Raw genomic sequence first — 19,776 nt, 5'->3', positions numbered from 1 at the left:
GGGGCACCACCACAATAGCACCTAGCCGTATGAGCTTTCCTGGATGACAGTTTCTGGGGGCAATGGATTGGATGAAGAGGGCCCATTGAGTTCCCTCCATGGTTGCCAGATCTAACACCTATGGACTTTTACTTGTGGGGAACTGTGAAAGATAATGTCTATCAACGTAAGCCATACATGCTGGAGGAACTTCGCCAGGAGATTACAGCAACAAGTGCAGTGATCGTCACTGTAACACTGACTGATGTAGTTGCGGCGACCACTCATCATTCTGTTATGTGTATAGCCACTAACGGTGAACATTTTGAACACTTAAAGTAACCATGTGCTAAACTGAAGGTTGCACAATACATGTGTTCAATTATTAAATACAAAATAAACACATAAGTAATACTTTTCGTTCCTTAAAGTGTGTATACATTTTTTCTGGTGGATTCTGTAGAATCAAGTGGCCAGCATTTAAAGATCCTAACACTACTCTGCATACCCTCATACAAGTTCTGTGTTGGATAAAATTCAAGCATGCTCCCGATACTCAAAAGAACAAGAAATAACACAACCATGACAAGAAACAAAAAATATTTTCAAAAAATCTCTCAAAATTTATTTGAGAGAAAACTGTTACTATAGTATAAATGATTTTATGAGTTTCACAGTCAAACAGTGTTACAGTAAATTAAAGTGCACTGCAATTACCGAATCTAAAATAACTGTCACTTATATTTACAATTACAAATAGCACAAATGATGTAAACAAAAACTGCAGTCTACTACAAAATAAGCCTAGAATTTCATTATAAAAAGATCATAACTTACTAAATGCTTAGTAAAAACTGTGTACTTATCAGTGCTTGAAATATGATTATCCAAGATCTATAAAATGTATTTTGTGTATGGATACAATAAATAAATAAATGTTGCTGCCACATTTGTAGCAAAAATTCAGCAGGATTATAACAACCGTATGTGTTAGACTACATTACATTACATTAATACTTGTTCCACAGAGCATGAATTGGACATTTTGTAATGATGTGGAACATATCTGTGTAACATAGGTATTCCTTACACAATATTAGCACATGACCAAAGATATTTATGACAGCATAATTCATCCCTTTCTGTGCCAAAATCAGATTTAACCCAGAATAGTGAAGATCATCCTTCCTTCTAGTGGTGTAGCTATGCATTTTGCTATTATTTTTTAATTGGGATGGGTTATTAAAAACAAGCATAGTACGTTAATTTACTTATTTTTTTATTGCTAAAATTTCTAATAACACTAGCAGTATAAGTACCTGAACTCAAAGATTTCAGCAGATTGTCGATGTTTTTCTTCCCATATTGTTTCTCATCAATGCACACACCCAGAAATTTTGAATATTCTGCCTTAGCAAAGTCTATATTTATCAATGGTGTTATGCCATTCACTGTACAGAATTGTATATACTGTATTTTTCTCAAAATTTAGTGAGAGTCCATTGCACAGAACCACCTAATAATTTTCTGAATGATATAATTTACAATTTCCTCAGCTGATTCTTGTTTGTTGGGTGTTGTAACCATACTTGTATCATCGGCAAAAAGAACCAGCTTTGCATCTTCATGAATAAGAGTGGCAAGTCGTTAATACATATTGAGAACAATAAGGGAACCAAAACTGAACCCTATGGAACACCATTCTTGATACCTCTGCAATTACAGGACTCTGCTGATTTTTGCAGAATATCTGCATTCTTCCAGTTCAATATGAATTAAGCCATTTGTGCATTGTCCCACTCATACCGCAATACTTAACCTTATCTAGAAGAATTTTGTAAGTCACACATTCAAAAGCCTTTGAGAGATTACAAAATATCCCAATGGGTGATGTTTGCTTATTCAGAGCATTTAATATTTAATCAGTGAAAGCATATATACTATTTTCTGCTCAAAAGCCTCTTCTGAAAACCAACCTGACATTTCATTAGTACTTCATTTTTACAAATACATGAAGCTACTTTTGAATAAATCACTTTTTCAAAAATTTTGCATAAAGCTGTTAGAAGTGAGATTGGGGGGTAGTTATTAGCATCAGACCTATCCCCTTTTTTATGCAATGGTTTAACAATAGCATATTTCAATCCATCTGGAAAAATGCACTGTTTCAGTAAGCTACTACATTGTGGCTGAGAATATGTTGGGGACAAGCTTTTAGTACTCTATTGGAAATACCATCAATTCCATGTGAGCTTTTACTTTTGAGGGAACTTATTATTTTCCTAATTTCAGTAGGAGAGATGGGTTGAATTTCAGTTGTATCAAATTGCATAGTTATTGATTTGAGTTGAGTTGATTTTGGGGAAGACATCAAACAGCAAGGTCATCAGTCTCATCGGATTAGGGAAGGAAGTATAACGTGCCCTGTCAAAGAAACCATCCCGGCGTTTGCCTGAAGCAATTTTGGGAAATCATGGAAAACCTAATCAGGATGGCCAGACGCGGGATCGAACTGTCGTCCTCCCAAATGCGAGTCCAGTGTGCTAACCTCTGCACCACTTCGCTCGGTCATAGTTATTGCCTCTTCCATATACAGCCTTGCATTTTTGAATGAATGAACCCTATTTTCTCTACAACACATGTTAAAAATGATTACAAAAAATATTTTGTACTTCTGACTTTGCGTTAACAAACTTTTCATTGAGTTTGAAAGAAATACAGTCTATTGTGCTCTCAGTTGCCCTGTTTGCCTTTTGGCAATATTCTAAATCGTTTTAATTTTATTGTCAGATGTGCTAATCTCAGACATAGTGCACATATTCCTGGAGTTTTTAATAACTTTTCTTAATACAGTGCAGTAGTTTTATAATGTTTGTTTGTTTCTGGATTATTACTCCTTCTAGCTATAAGATACATTTCCCTTTTCTGTTTACAAGATATTTTTATCCCTTTAGCAAGCCATGGCATTTTAGATGGTTTGTTGTAATTATGTCTCACTGTTTTCTTAGGGAGACACTTTTTCGAATACACTCACAAAGGTATCATGAAATAGGTTAAATTTTAAATTAGCATCAGGTTCCCCGTACACCTCACCCCAGTCTAACTGTTTCAGGCTTTCCCTAAAATTTACAATTGTTAAATCATTAACTGAACACACTATCTTGGAGGACTGTTTTCATTACTGTATGGAGCTATGTCATATGATATGACAGACCATTTTTAACAAGACAAGTTTTAATTTGATTTAATTTATCAAGGTCTATAAAAACATTACCTATCAGTGTGCTGCTTTCCTGTACTACCTGAGTAGGAAAATCAATAACTGATGTCAAATTGAAGCCGAGCAAGGTGGCGCAGTGGTTAGCACCCTGCACTCGCATTCGGGAGGACGACGGTTCAATCCCGCATCCGGCCATCCTGATTTAGGTTTGCCGTGATTTCCCTAAATCGCTCCAGGCAAATGCCGGGATGGTTCCTTTGAAAGTGCATGGCCGACTTCCATCTCCGTTCTTCCCTAATCCAATGAGACCGATGACCTCGCTGTTTGGTCTCCTCCTCCTAACAACCCAATCAAATTGAAAGAACAAAGTAATACTTCAAGGTCAAGCTTTCTATCAGACTCTTTCAGAAAATCTCCATTGAAATCCACACAAACAATAATTTGCTTCCTTCTGTATGACTGACAGCACAATGAAGAATCCAATTTTTCAAGAGTAGCTGAAAATTTCCCAGTGGGGACCTATACACAGCTACAATTATAGAAGTATCATTATTTAGTTTAAGCTCACACACATGGTTCTGTACATTGCTCTACACAAATTTTTTTTAGTTTATAATTTTTTAACACTATGATAATTTTAACATATATGGCAACTCTTCCTCTCTCCATAGTGTCTCTACTTACATGTGCTGAAAGCTTATATCCATCTATATCTATCTTTTCCATATCTGTGATTATATGATGTTCAGACATGCATAGTACATCTATTCCACCCTCAGTTTCTAAATCTTCTATAATGCAGGATTATATAAAGACTCTCATCCATATTTTTATGTGTAGATATTAGTTTAGTTATAGTCTATATAGAGTTATCTGAATATAACAACCACTCTTTTGTAGTGAGATATAGTTTTCTTTTTGTTTAATCTTGACGCTAAACTGCAAATACATATCTCCTACTGTAGGTAATTACTGACATGAAAATATGCACTGGTTTCTTTATAATAAATTATTTCAATTATTATGTATAGCTTTCACTCCTGTGAACATATAAACTCACCATCAAGGCTTTTCTCATGCCAAAGGCAATGCTGCTTTCATAGAGAGTTTGGTATGCAGCAATTGTCATGTTTATGTCATCTCGCACTCGTAACAGAAGCAGACCACGTTCTGCACAATTGATAGTTACTTGTCGAATCAGTTCATCTGGACAATGGTGGTGTTTCAGTTAATACAGAAATTAGATTTCAATGAAGCTTAACAATGTCTGTATTTCTAAGACATTTGTGGAAACAGGTCTGATTTCATATACATACCAAAACACTGTGAATACAGTTCTCGACGAACAGGACATATTCCTGATTCACGAGCCTGCCGCTGTTGTAATAACATATCCAGCTGTTCTTGTAAGTTTATAACATCAAGGCGAGTTGCTGGTGTGCTTGAGACCTGCGGAGTTGTTTGACACTAAAATCTCATTACAAGTTATTCACATCCAAACTCTTGACAAAACACTTAGTGACTGGCAAAATGGGGAAATAACTGTGTCTTGTGACTTATTCTGACAGCACAAGAAACGTTCAGTATTCATACTGGGATCATGTAACAAAGATAATCTATTAACTACTTAGCTACATAGTATATTAAGCACCTTATTTTATGGTTGAATGGCAAGGATTCTAAGATTAGTGCCTGTCTTCAGCAACCATATTTAATATGACAGGAAATGCTAAATTTCAATCACATTCTATTGCTCAGTAAAGATTACTGTTCATGGTTCACCTTCATTTTTGTTGCAGTTTCTCTAACACTGCAATTGATTCAACAGCTACAACGCACTGTTGTCTGCGGATAACTCCAGAGAAGTAATATAAGAAATAAAATTTCTGATTTCTGTTGATACTACTGAAGTAAACTTACGTGACACATCTCTCGAACATTCAATAACTAAATCTTAAGTTATTACATCTTTTGCTGATGCAGCATGTTGTTTCTTCTTGTCCAGTCCCTAATTTGCTTACTGATGCAGAATGAGATGGGATGGTTCTCACAAAATGACTGCTAAACAGTCACCTGGCCCCAAAAATTAAATACATTAGGAATAAACAAAAAATACAAAAGAAGAAGTATAAAGCTCAGTACAAGAATATTTACTTGCCAAGTACAGCCATTTTCAATTAACAACTGAATTTCAGTTTCTTTTAAACCTATCTACTACTGATGTCCACCTGAAAGACAAGTTAATATGAGGAGTGTTCGAATGAAACTGTATGAAACAATACTGCTAATTGAAGGCATTGTTCAAAAGTATTCACCAGAGGCCTGAGCATAACTATACCACAGACTCATAAGGTGAAGGATTCCCTGTTCCCAGAATCCTGTGGCTATGACTGGAGCCAGTCCTCCATTGTTTCTTTCAGTTCGTTGTTCAAATTGAAGTGCTTCCCTCTGAGATGTTTTTGTAGAGGAAGAAACACATGGAAGTCACAGCGTAACATTTCCAGGCAGTAGGGTAGATGCTAAAGCCCCTAACACTTGAACTTGGCCATTATATATTGTGTGACATTGGACACACGTGGATATGCTTTATCATGGAGTAGAACTAGGCTATGGAGTGTCTCATAATACACATCACTATTAATGGTTTTTCCATGCTCAAGGAATTCAACTAGTAGAAGACCTTGGATGTTGAAAATGATGCCGAGTTTCACCTTGTCTACTGAGAGCACAGCTTTCAATTTTGTGGGGTGGGGTGATGACGTTTGCTTCAATTGCATGCTGTCCCACTTTGTCTCTTGCTCGAAGTGAAGGCACCTGCTCTTGCCACTGGTGATAATCCACTCCAGGAAAGGGGGGTCTTCATCATACCAGAACAGGTGTTGCAGTGTTAACCTCATGCACATTTCCTTTTGTGGTTCACTGAGCTTCTTCAGAACCTACTCCATGTGTACTTTCCAGTAACCCAACCTGTCATGCACAACTGTCCATACAGTTCCAACACTGGCCCCACCACCACTGCCAACATTTCCATTATGACCCGCTAATCACTTCTCACGAGGTTGTTCACCTTGTCAATAAGGTTGGCCATGATTACCGTCTTTGCCTGTCCTTGTCTTAGTCATCACTCAAACACTCCTGGCCTCCACAAAAATGTCCATTCCACTTTCTCACTGACTTCTTGGAAATTTGATAACACCTTTCTGCTCCTTAATCATCGAATTTTGCAATGTGAACATGCACTGCTACATCAAATAGACAGAACACACACTTGCATGCTTCTCTCCTATGTCATATGCCTGTGCATTTGCACTACCACACCGGACACTACATTCATGTCTCTAGATATCTCACTACATTATCCCACAGTGGAGTATGCAGATTTCAACAGGTTTGGTTGTTATGACATTTCATACCTTTTAATTTGAACACTCCTTACACTATTATTGTTACAAATATTATTATTACATTCACAATTGACTGAAGGAAGGCATGTATCTGATTATAAGTAACAAACCATTTTTTCTTGATGACAGTGGCAACATATCATGGAATAGATTCCTCGAGGTACCAAAGGAACTAGAGAGGCATTCCCATCCATGACCACTGAACTGCCACCCACATTTCAAGATGAAGTGTTGAATTTGGGCCCAATATGCATGCTTCTAACTAGGTGCTGTCCTAGATGTGCTACATATCATTTGGATCAAGTGATATGGAGGGAAAATACCCTCTTACTTGTAGTCCTTCAAACATGATATGGGGAAAATGGAGTGTTATATTTCCTTGGCACAAGGGATGCACCACATCAAGAATTTTTAATGACTTGTTCTTTGGCAATAGGGTGTACCAATGTATACATGATCCATCAGTCCAGGTAACCATTCTGCATTCCTGCACTCATGCTAATCTCTGTGTCATGAGGTATGCCATGAGCATAGGTATGAATTAGATGAGATACATTTTGTACCCAGCACTGAAGATGTAGATCTAGATCGAGTGCCTGCTCACTTGTTGTCATCCTTAACATTTTGAAACATGAAAAGTCTAGTGCCTGCGTGACCTTGAGATGGCGTGTCCCATATGTGGGACAACAATGAACTCGCCATGATCAAATGAACTGATGTTGCACTTATTCCTCATACAACATTTGTTACACACATGAACAATCAGATTAGATGATGAGTATATGCCACTAATCTCATTAATTCTGTTCACTGTTAACCCAGACATTTTCAGCCTTCTTCTGCATTACTGTAAGTGTCTAAAATCAGGACTTAAGGTTTCTTTTGGTAATCTGTTTCACTCCTATGTATAACTATGAAGGAGGAATCTGCCTACTGACTTGTTCCAGTGAAGCACATTTGTATTATATGAATGATCAAACTTCTGGAAACTTCTCTGTACCACCATATTGAACTTTATTTTATGTCAATCAACGCAGTTAAAAGTAATACTGAAATTCACAAATCTATGAATCTTCATTCCAATCACTGTTAGTCCCACATCAGGCTACTAATGACACCAGTAAAACTACTTTATTACTCAAAATTTTCCTGGACCAATGTTGTTGCTCTTCTTTGCACATTCACAAGAGCCAAACTAAAATTTGATTAGAAATGATTCAACAGGAACTGTAATACTGTGGATACGTGTACTTCTCTCTTTCAAGAGAGCCCTCTGAAGGTCATATTAGAAAGAGGCCACTGATGCATTGCTTACTGTGTGCTTCAAATATGTAAATTCTGACAGCAGATAGCTTCCAAAATTTTGCTCATATGTTATCATGAATCTTTTGGACTAAATGCTTAGCAACTGCTGTACTATTTTTTTTGCCCATTTCTCTACTCTAGCAGTTGTAGTTTCTGAAGTAAGTGACCACAATAAACATTTAAATTTCTTCTGTGAGGTACAAAGTCAAGCTGACTACTTCAGTACTCTCATCTATTGCCTCTGCTTGTAGCCAACGAGACTTTTTTCAGTTAAGGATGGAGTGATTAAAAGACTAGAGCAATTACCGCATTAACAGAAATCACTGTGATCGAGGAAACAGTGTAAGATATCAATGACAGTGCACATGCATTTTTCTTGTTAGAACTGAAGTTAAATAAACACCATGTCAAAGAATGGTACCCTCTATACAAGGGATATAATAAATGATTTTGATTATGTACAAATGATTAAAAGGGTGAACATCATGACTGAACATTTGGTTTAACTAAGTGAAGCCCTCGTTTTCAGCTGCATGTGGGTTTTTTTTTCACTGATCCATTAACCACTAATGTCTTCCTCAATAGTTACATAAATGAAATCAAAGTAATCATTCAAATGCATCGTCAAATGTCCTAGTGTCAAATGCCAGCAATATAACAGATTTCATTCTCACACGGATGTATTTTGATATGTATGTCAATTCCAAGAATATCCTGTATGGTATGATGCACATCAAAGAAATTGGAATATTAAAATGAATATCAAGGTGTGGTTACATCTCATCCATTCCAGAATTGTCACGATTACAAACTGATATTTTACAAGGTTTTAAGGCTAGATTTATAACTGAAACTAATGATAAAGATAAAATTTGTAAAGTGTTTTAGGGGGAGACTTTGGACTCTGCAAGTAAAAATAATGATAATTTTGGAAGCTATGATTATTTTGGGAAGGGATTTCAACAAATATATTTGGAAGACACAAAGTATTGTAGGAATCAAAATGGGATAAACATAGAGACTAGATATAAAAATAATGACAAAATTCTTCATGAAAGAAATTGAAAAGCTGATACATTAATGAAGATACTTAGATGAGTTAACAAGCATTTCTTCTTTATAAGGAGCCTGCCTGAGAAAATTCAGTAGAATCTAGAAGTGGAAAGCCAGGACACCAGTGATTCAGAATGTCATTAAGTTTTTTAAAAAAATGTGACATAGAAGCCATTCATTTGTGTGAAGCATGCTAATCGTACAGTACTGCCAGTTTGTTCTCGAAGAGGGAAACGCTTATTGTTTGCTATAGTTGCTGTTTCACTGACCAGTTATACCCCTGCAACTGGTTGTAATCTCATTAGTGAGGCACCTCAGGACAAGGTTTTTGAGAGTTTTGTGTTTTGTTCTTCCTTACCAGATGCCAAACCTGATAGCCACATCAAATACTTTTATGAGCCCTGGGTGACACCGTGTTCCCAGATCGTAGTCTCATGCCACATGGAAATCACTCAGCATACACTCATTCACCAAGACTTGAAAGGTTGGTTGGTTTGTGGGATTGAAGGGACCAGACTGCTACGGTCATGGGTCCCTAAGACTTGAAAGATTGGCTCCTGCACACAGGCAGCCCTCTTTCTTTGACAATGATAATGTGGGTGGTAATTCAGTGATCACGGATAAGGATGCTTCCCCAATACTTTTGGTATCTCATGGAATCCATATTTACACAAGCAGTATTTAAGACATACAGCCATTCTCAATTAATAATTGAATTACAGCTTGTTTTATATCCCTCCATCACTGATGTCCACCTCAAAACAGGTTATTGTTATTGCTATTATTGTTCTTACAACATATTATTGGTACACACAGGCATGACTCAAGTAAAAGCACATATCTGTTGCGCAAGTTAAATCTACTGTTATTTGAACTACAAAAATGGTTGTTTTCTCAGTATTTTTGTGGTGTCACTGCAAGGCACCACACTGGCTAGCTTGTAGGCTTCAAATCAGCCACTGTCCGTCAGTACACATTGGACCCACACGCCACCACTGTCGATGCTAGCAAACCAAGCGCCGCCACTCAGCTGGTCTTACAAGACAAGCTAGCACACTGCCCAGTTCTACAGCCAACTGTAATAGGAATGGTTCACTGGTTATAGCTTCAGAGATCTCAATTGCAGAGATGCTAGTTAGCATAGCCTTCAGCTAAGTCAGTAGCTACGACCTAGCCAGGCGCCACATACAGTTTATGCATTGACAATTGATCTATATGTGTGAAGCATTCAGAATTGTAAAGAAGTATTCACAGTTCAGTCTGTAACTGAACTTGTAAATATTATTGTACAAAGTCAAGATTGACGTTCACCGCTGATGCTGAATTAAAGCTAAGTATTTAATTGTATTCCTGTCTACTAACTTTCTAATCACCTAAGATGTTCCAGTTCACTGATCCTCACATCAGCCTATGTGATCAACACGTGCAATGGCCACACCTCGTGATCAGACTAAGAGTCAAATTGCATGATTCAGCTGGGTCACCCTTTTTCAATGAGGCCCATAGTTCCGCCTCAAACATAACAATTTCATATGAATTCATATGAATTAAAACTGTACTTGAAAACTCTGAAATCTACAAAAACTATGGGATGACAGTTTTTTCCCATCAGAATAGCAGAGCTTCTTGATGATAAAGATTAAGTAAAATAACCTTTTGGCAAATATGACAAGAAATCACAGAATAAAATTACACTGAGTGTGGGAATTTTTGTGCTGTTTCTATAGCTGTTTGAATAGTTCACCACTTGAAAATTTACTCCACTCTGCAGTGTGAAGGGCATAAACACAATGTCATCACTTGCCTCTATTTTCTGTGAACAGTGACATAAATATGTATTAACACATCATTCAAATGGCTAAAAAAAATCCATATCAAACACAATTGTATTGGCAGACCTCCAAGATAGTTATATCAATGAATTTGCCTCATCAGATATGCTATTCTGGTGCATTAAAATATTATAATCTTATTCTAAAAATCTTTGAGACCATTGTATACTTTAGAATATACCATTCAAATGATTTTTGGTAGCATAAGTAGATAGGGCTTACTGAAGACAAACAAACCTTGTATGAACCATTTCCTTGTGACATAAGCATTACCATACTTCTTGCAGGTGCCAGAGTTAGAGAGGGCATACATCCTGCATATATAATTTTATTACACTTTTTTTGTCCAGGGCACAAAGGTTTACAATGTACTTTATACAGGGTGAACATTAATAAAACTGACAGACTGCAAGGATGGATTCCTGGCTGGAAAGCAAGGAAAAAAGGTCATATGAACATGTGTCTGGAAATTTGTCGTCACGATAGATGGTGCTGATGAATGGAAGTTCCTCTGTTCACATACCGTGTGATCCTTGTGTGTTGCAGACTGTGAGATTGACTCAGTATACTTCAAGCAGCAGAATGGTCCAGTATTCATGTTGGGAACAAGCTGAGATGGTGTTTGTGTATGGCCAAGCAGGTGCAAATGGTCAAGAGGAAGTACAGCTACACACAAACAAGTACCCTCACAGACATCAACCACATCACACAACATTTCAATCCCTTTTTTCATGTTTGTGTGATCATGGGTCCTTTCAGACAGACGAATGTGAAGGGAGGCAGCGAACTGTGTGTAGACCAGATTTGACAGGATACTGAGATGAACCCTAGAACAAACTCCAGGCAAGTGGCCCACCAACTTGGGGTAAGCCAAAGTATGATTATGTGTATCTTGCATGACAAACACTACTATCCCTATCACCAGCAATGAGTGCAAGCATCATCAGCAGCATATTTCCCTCTACAGGATTTCTGTCATCAGTCCTCTTTACTGACAAACCATTCTGTTGCTTACAGTATTCTGTGTCAGTCACACAGCCTGCAAAACACAAGGAATACACGGCATGTCGTCAGAGAATCTTTCATTCATCAGTGCCATCTACTGTGGCAACAATACATTTCCAGACACATGTTCATGGGATCTTTTTTCTTCCATTTCCAGGCAGGAATTTTCCAGGCAGGAATCCATCCCTGCAATTTGTTGGTTTTATTAAAGCTCACCCTGTATAAACATACAGTAATTACTCTAGTTTCTTATTCTATAACACAATTAATATTACATGTCATATACTGCCAGTCTATACATAGAAAAGAGAAAGATAAACAAATGCAACAAAAGAAAATATTGCTTATGCATGTTTTTCATTTACAAATTCTAATGTTCATTGCAAGATACTGAAATACATCTTCATCAAACCAATATTTCTGATCAGTACATTAATTAAGTTAAGTAAATGTTCATGTAATAATTTGTTAACATTGAGTTACAAGACATTAAAGATGTGTACTAATTAACAAGTTCATTACAGTTTGGAAATACAGGTCACTTAAGAAGGAAAGCAATTTTTGTGCTGAATATTGTAAACTGTTGATTACAAATGTAAAGATTAACGTATCCGGCTACAGAAACAAACCTGCTGTCTCCAAAGCTGGCCATTCTCCTCACATTCCCGAGGAGGTAGTATGGCATTAAGTATTTCTTCTGTTTCCTTAACACTTTGAGCACTCTGTGCTACAGCTGACTTTGCTCTTCCTGCAGGCTGTGTAGGTGACAGAATGCCAGATGCGGACTTTCCTTCCCATGCCTGAAAAAAATAATTGTTTCATTGCAGATATAACAGAGTTACATAAAGCTCCATTTTCATCATGTGGATCAGTACTTGTGTACCGTCTATTTGTGTTGCAAAATGTGTATTTGCTTGTCACTGATATAGGTGAATATTCAGTCAGCTAGCAAGCAGAGTTCATGACTTTAACTTACATAATTTTTATTGGCTAACCACTTACTTGCAGCTGACTGACTCATGGTACAGCACATAAAACTTGACCAGTTTTTAAGTTATTGTTCTTTTTCTAGTATATTTATAAAGATAGAGGGAAACATTCCACGAGGGAAAAATATATCTAAAAACAAAGATGATGTAACTTACAAAATGAAAGCATTGGTATGTTGATAGAGACACTAACAAACACAAACACACACACGAAATTCAAGCTTTCGCAACCCACAGTTGCTTCATCAGGAAAGAGGGAAGGAGAGGGAAAGACGAAAGGATGTGGGTTTTAAGGGAGAGGGTAAGGAGTCATTCCAATCCCGGGAGTGGAAAGACTTACCTTAGGGGGAAAAAGGGACAGGTATACACACACACACACACACACACACACACACACACACACACACACACACATATCCATCCGCACATATACAGACAGACATATGTCTGCTTGTGTCTGTATATGTGCGGATGGATATGTGTGTGTGTGCGAGTGAATACCTGTCCCTTTTTCCCCCTAAGGTAAGTCTTTCCACTCCCGGGATTGGAATGACTCCTTACCCTCTCCCTTAAAACCCACATCCTTTCGTCTTTCCCTCTCCTTCTCTCTTTCCTGATGAAGCAACCCCGTGGGTTGCGAAAGCTTGAATTTTGTGTGTGTGTTTGTGCTTGTTAGTGTCTCTATCAACATACCAATGCTTTCATTTGGTAAGTTACATCATATTTAGAGGGAAACATTCCATGTGTAAAAATATATATATAAAAAACAAAGATGCTGTTAACTTACCAAACGAGAAAGTGATGGTACGTTGATAGACACAATGAAAAACACACAAATACACACATGAATTTCAAGCTTTCGCTACCAAAGGTTGCTTCATCAGGAAAGAGGGAAGGAGAGGGAAAGGCAAAAGGATGTGGGTTTTAAGGGAGAGGGTAAGGAGTCATTCCAATCTCGGGAGCGGAAAGACTTACCTTAGGTATTTGTGTGTTTTTCATTTACATTTTTTTCATTGTGTCTAACAACATACCATTGCTTTCTCGTTCTTGCACACACACACACACACACACACACACACACACACACACATTTTGCTGCTGTGGGCATGTATACACATCCTGCTATGCTGTTCCCCAGGTGTTGTGGATGTGTATATGCATGCCCCTTGGATTTTCCTACAGTACTATGGACATCTGAATGCATCCTGAGCCACTGACCTCTCACTGCCACAGATGTATTACTTCCTTGTCTCACTGAATAAAAAGGTTTTGAGTATTTTTCATACAATATATGAGCTTCACTGCATGTTATCATTTGCAAAAAACCTTGTTTTGATATATTGAAATATGATGGCTGTTATGACCACATGATTCGTAATGCGCAAGGACATGAATGGCCGCATCATGTGCTGCAGTCCTTTGGATGTGAGATCCCATAACTTGAGAGTGAAATGAAATATCCTTCTGCTCTCAACTGTAAATAAAATTTCAGTATCTTAACTACATTTCATTCACAGTCATGTATGAAGTAAAATCAACCACGTGCAAAGTTTACGTAATGCACTTTTACCTCAGTGAACCCTTCAAAATTTTGTTCAATGTTTTACTTAATTTGATGCAGCACAGTAAGTATGGGGGATAATGAAAAGAAATTCAGTAATTTATTGGGTGAAGACATTACACTGCAAGATGTGCAAAAACCATTTTTTCACCTAACGGTTTTTAAAAATCGGATTATAATTATTTCATATCAGCCATGGAGCTGTCTCTCAGCACAGGCACCAGAATTGGGCAAGCATTACAGTGATAGCAACAGCTGCCTCAGCGCAGAATCCAAAGAGCATGTCTGAAGCAGCAAATGGGTTAAAAGATTACTTTCTGAATTCAGTAAGCAAACTGAGGTATACAATTAACCAAACAGATAAATGTGCTACAGATCTGCTTGGTGCTGAGCTCCATATGGAATGTAGTTTCCATTGGATACTGTCACTCTCACAGATGTGATTAAAGCTGTTTCTAAGCTCCCCAACTCTATGTAGTGGCTCATGGTGGTTCAACAGGTTACTGGCCTCACTGCAGGTTGGGAAGATGATGCAGGAATGTTTGCCAAGGCAGCAGGTATGTAGAACCTGATATTGGGCCATTATGGATTCATACAGGCAGTGAGAAACAACAATATGTTTATTGATAAGCATTCAAACAGCAGCTGAAAGTGCTGCCTTGTTGCAGTCAGCGTCCAGTGGCATGGGCTAGCCAAGGATGGTGGTTCAGAATGTGATTTTTCACTCTGCATTGGAGTGTGTGCTGATATGAAACTTCCTGACAGATTAAAACTGTGTGCCAGACCGAGACTCGAAATCGGGACCTTTGCCTTTTGCGGCAAGTGCTCTACCAACTGAGTTACCCAAGCATGACTCACAACTCGTGTCACAGCTTCAGTTCTGCCAGTACCTCATCTCCTACCTTCCAAACTTCACAGAAGCTCTTCTACGAACTTTGCAGACCTAGCACTCCTGGAAGAAAGGATATTGCTGAGACATTGCTTAGCCACAGCCTGTTGGAGATGAGGTACTGGCAGAACTGAAGCTGTGAAGATGGCTCGTGAGTCGTGGTTGGGTAGCTCAGTTGGTAGAGCACTTGCCCGCAAAAGGCAAAGGTCCTGATTTCGAGTCTCAACCTGGCACACATTTTAAATCTGTCAGGAAGTTTCATATCAGCGCACACTCCACTGCAGAGTGAAAATCTCATTCTGGAAACATACCCCAGGCTGTGGCTAAGCCATGTCTCTGCAATATCCTTTCCTCCAGGAGTGCTAGTTCTGCAAGGTTTGCGGAAGAGCTTCTGTGAAGTCTGGAAGGTAGGAGACGAGGTACTGGCAGAACTGAAGCTGTGAGGACGGGTCATGAGTCGTGCTTGGGTAGGTCAGTTGGTAGAGCACTTGCTCACGAAAGCAAAGGTCTCGAGTTCGAGTCTCAGTCCGGCACACAGTTTTAATCTGTCATGAAGTTTCAAGGATGGTGGTGCTTGCTTAGCTCAGCACATGGCAGCAGGAGCCAGCCAGGGCACAGAATCGCCAAGCCAGAGAGGCAAACTATGAGGTACAGCCCAAATAAGCTCCTCAGTAGGCATGTAGAGCTGCATCAGGCGAGACAGGTGACAGGCACACTGGAGCAGCAAATTCTTAAGTAATCCAGTTATACTGTTATGGTGCAAATGTATGTCCAGCTAATAGCCTGTGGTGGGCCCAGTGCAGGAGGCATGGATGCAAACTAGACCTCCAGGTAGAATGCAGCATCTGCGGCCCACTGGTTAAAATGAATCTAGCCTGTCGGAACTTCTGCTCAAGTAATGAAATGTTCGATATCATCTAAATTTTTGCCAGGTTTGGTTGACCTTACTACACAAATTATTTATTTCTTATCTGTGAAAGGTTATAAAGTTTCTTAAATGTGAAATACAATTTTTCCATGAATATATCTTTCTACTTGTATTTCAATATACTATCTTACACAATTAGTAGTCACCATTTTAAATGTGTACGATCTGAAATGAAGTTTACATTAGATCCAATAATGTGTATTTTTCAATGTTATCTTTAATCATTTATAATGTCATTAATTTTACTATCAATAAAGAAATCAAATTTATAAAATAAAAGAAGATTCTATTTCTAATATTGTCAAAATTTGCAACCTTTGTCATTAATCATTGGGCCTATAAATCTTCACTTAAATAATTATTTACAGAAGACAAAATGTAAGCTAAAACTGACACACAATTTCAATTACAAGTCACGTTAATACTAATTTGGACTATCTCCTGTTCTAGAAGGTACTGGGAGCTTAATTCATAATAGAAAGAGTGGGATGTGCCTTTTAGAGTTTGGTACACGTTGCTCTCAGCTTATGACCAGGCAGTCAGACAGCATTAGACAGGGTTATACAGTTTCAAGTGGTTGTTACATGGCATCAGATTGTTTAGTGTGGTAGAGCTTTTTCAGATTACTATATTCTTTTTATGGTGGAAACCAGTTCTGTGATGTATTTTTCAAGAAGTATTTATTACGATGTAATCAATAGTCACATTTCAAGCAAGTATCAATAAAAGAATGTGGACAACAGGAACATAATGTTTTAGTTTCTGTCATTGAGATGAACCCAGGACCAAATATTTTTATAGGTTACAACAACACAAAGGAAGAAGCCTTGACACTGAGATCACCATTGTGAGACAAGTAAAACTTTTTTCAATTATGATGCCAATTTCCTTATAAAGTATTCTATATGTTGTCAAAATGAAAAAAACTGATTACAATGTAAGTGTGAACTTTAATGTCCACCAAAATAAGTAAAATAAATAAGGGAAATGCATCAGGTGAAGTGTGTGGTAGCACAGTGCATGAATGCAGGGCGAGCAGTTGATCGGCATTAAGTCAGGTGCAAAGGGGGTTGCCTGAGCACAGACTGTGAACCATGGACTCCCTGGAAGGTGCCCTGAAATCAGATGAAGTCAGCCAGAAGTTGGCAGCTGGAAGGCACCAGTTCAGCACACATCATATCAGGACTAGGTGCAGCCCATAGACCCACACCTAGTGGAGGCAGCATCTAGCAGTAGTTATGCAAGATGACCCACATCAAGTGAGTGACTGGTGTGAAGCACTTCTCAGAGCTGAATGTGCACAATGACACATATCACATAGCTGGAGCTGATGTTATTTACATTTTGTGGTGATAATTACTGCTATATTTTTGCATGTGCTGAAGCATTTGCTCTACGTTAATACGTCCTTCTGCACAGCTATTAACTCATCCAGAGAGTTAAGGAGGTTCAGTTCTACGGTACTGTTTAGGAAAATTGAGTTCTGAGCAGGTAGCATGCCTAAAGGTTTGTTAGGCCACTTTAGTAAAGTGTATGTTATGTTTGAAATTGTGGCTCCTGCTTGTGGTAGCAGGAAAGTGGAAAGTTAGCCTTGAAATATCAAAAATCATACTATTTACCAATATGTTGCTACCTTGCAGCTCCAACCATTATGTATTCTTAGGTAGCCTCTGTCTGTACCAGTTCATGACAGCCACTATTGGGTCACATAAGCATATATCCCGAGTGGACCCTCTTTGTGGAAATAGGGTTGCAGTGCGGGGATATCAGGTGGGCATCCTTCCACTTCTGTCTCTCCATGGGGTAACTGTACCTTACAAGCTACTGTGGCAGTCTGAATCATTTGGGATGGCATTGCACAAAACCATTCACTTCCACAATCTTCACAATGTCACTAATGACAGTCTCTTTGAGTGTGGCCTGAACATTTACAACAATAGCAGTTCACATCAGATTTCTCCTATCATAGTCTCTTTACCACATCTATTTTCTCCAATGCCATCACTATGCCTATGACTTCAGCCAAGTCCTTTGGAAACTATTGTGCATCTTTCTTGATGCTTCAGGTGACAGCCCCCACAGAAATGAGTATAGCACCCTCTGATCCACTTCCAGCAGGATGACATTATTTGTTTCATCACTATCTGTCAGCAGGTATGTATTAACATTAATTTTTCATATTCTATCTACAAAGCTCTCAACAGATTCACTTTGCTTCTGCAACACCCACTTAACTGTTTGTGATAGTATCAACAGCTATTCTGTCTCCTGTATTGCTCTCCTTAGTTCATCGAACAGCTGAGCATTCTTCGCTCCTCAGGTAACATAAAATAACACTTCTGAATTGAAGATTTAGGATATCACTATTGATGTGCATGAAATTCAGGTTCGAGTCTCAGTATGGTAAAAATTTTCATATGTCACTGCTGGATAGTAGATTTATACTAAATAGAGCTGATGTCATGTAATTCATAGTGAACAAATAAACTGTGAAGTATTTTGTACAGCTCTGGATTGTCAAGAGTGTCTGCTCTTTCAGACACGCAGGCAAGTACATAGCATAAGTTTTCATACTTCCTGTCAAACATAAATTGGTCATTTGCAGCAATTGTTTGTCCAAGATTCCAGCTTTGCAGCTGTCAACAGGTTATCTCCAAATACCGAAATACCCTCTTCTTTCTTGCCTGAAACTGATCAACTAGGCTATTGCTAATTGAATCTGAGGTGGAAGCAACTAAAATGGATGAGGCTTTGTGCTCTCTCACAGCTTGTAACTGCCTACACTGGTCCTCATTGCAGCGTACCAAGTGGTACTTCAGCCAATAGCACCTTTCTACTGTGTATGTCTGTACTGGACACTTCAGAATGCACATACAACAATTAGTATTGATTTTCATGTTAGTTTAGGTATAGTGAGCTTATGTAGCCACTACAGGGTTAATTATGAGTAGCATAAAACAAACATGACAACTATCACATTAATAAGTGATAGTGAAGGTCTTCTGCACTTATAAATTTTCTAGGAAGAGTCACAATCAGAAAGAGTAAGCCAATGTGGCACCCACCCCTGCATTACCAGCTGCCACTGTAAGTAATGGCTAGAGTACATGGCATGGCACAGACAGAGAACATGTAATGTTGATGATGGAAAGTTGTTGTGTCCACGGCAATGTTTTACGCTCAAAAATTATGAGATTTCTGGAGGAAAACTAGTTTCTCTCAAAGAATCAGCACAGACTAAAGAAATACCACTCATGTACAACACAGCTTCCTTTATTCATACATGACATTTTGCACACAACCGATACAGGTGAAGAGGTAGATTCTGTCTTCTTTGATTTCCAAAAGACGTTTGACCCCAAATCGCATAGTTACTACTAACAAAGATTCAGCTGTATGGATTGTAATATACATCACTGGCTCAACGAATATTTGACTGTAGGATAGCAAACATACCACATAAATGAAAGTAACATCATGTGTGTCCCATGGAAGCATAGTAGGACCTCTAATGTTCTGGATACACATAAACAATTTATCACACAGTTACTCAATGATGACGTTATAGTCTACTGAAATGACAGTGATGGAAATCACAGAAGAAGAATCCC

At 38.2% G+C, this 19,776-nt stretch overlaps 1 protein-coding gene across 1 annotated transcript in view; it reads right to left on the bottom strand.

Annotated features, from left to right (window-relative positions):
- The window catches only part of LOC126458127 (33 kDa inner dynein arm light chain, axonemal), a 54,689-nt gene that overhangs the window by 13,483 nt on the left and 21,430 nt on the right, over window positions 1–19,776 (bottom strand). Inside the window, exons 2-4 of the mRNA XM_050094967.1 lie at window positions 12,428–12,598; window positions 4,516–4,648; window positions 4,260–4,405 (exon numbers count right to left, since the gene is read on the bottom strand). Of these exons, the coding sequence (XP_049950924.1) occupies window positions 4,260–4,405; window positions 4,516–4,648; window positions 12,428–12,598 (450 nt within the window). The remainder of the gene's footprint in view (window positions 1–4,259; window positions 4,406–4,515; window positions 4,649–12,427; window positions 12,599–19,776) is intronic.

The sequence above is a fragment of the Schistocerca serialis genome, chromosome 1 (assembly GCF_023864345.2).
Source record: "Schistocerca serialis cubense isolate TAMUIC-IGC-003099 chromosome 1, iqSchSeri2.2, whole genome shotgun sequence".
NCBI classification, from domain to species: domain Eukaryota; kingdom Metazoa; phylum Arthropoda; class Insecta; order Orthoptera; family Acrididae; genus Schistocerca; species Schistocerca serialis.
The sequence above is the reverse complement of the archived record's forward strand: the minus strand, read 5'-3'. Positions and strand labels throughout refer to the sequence as shown.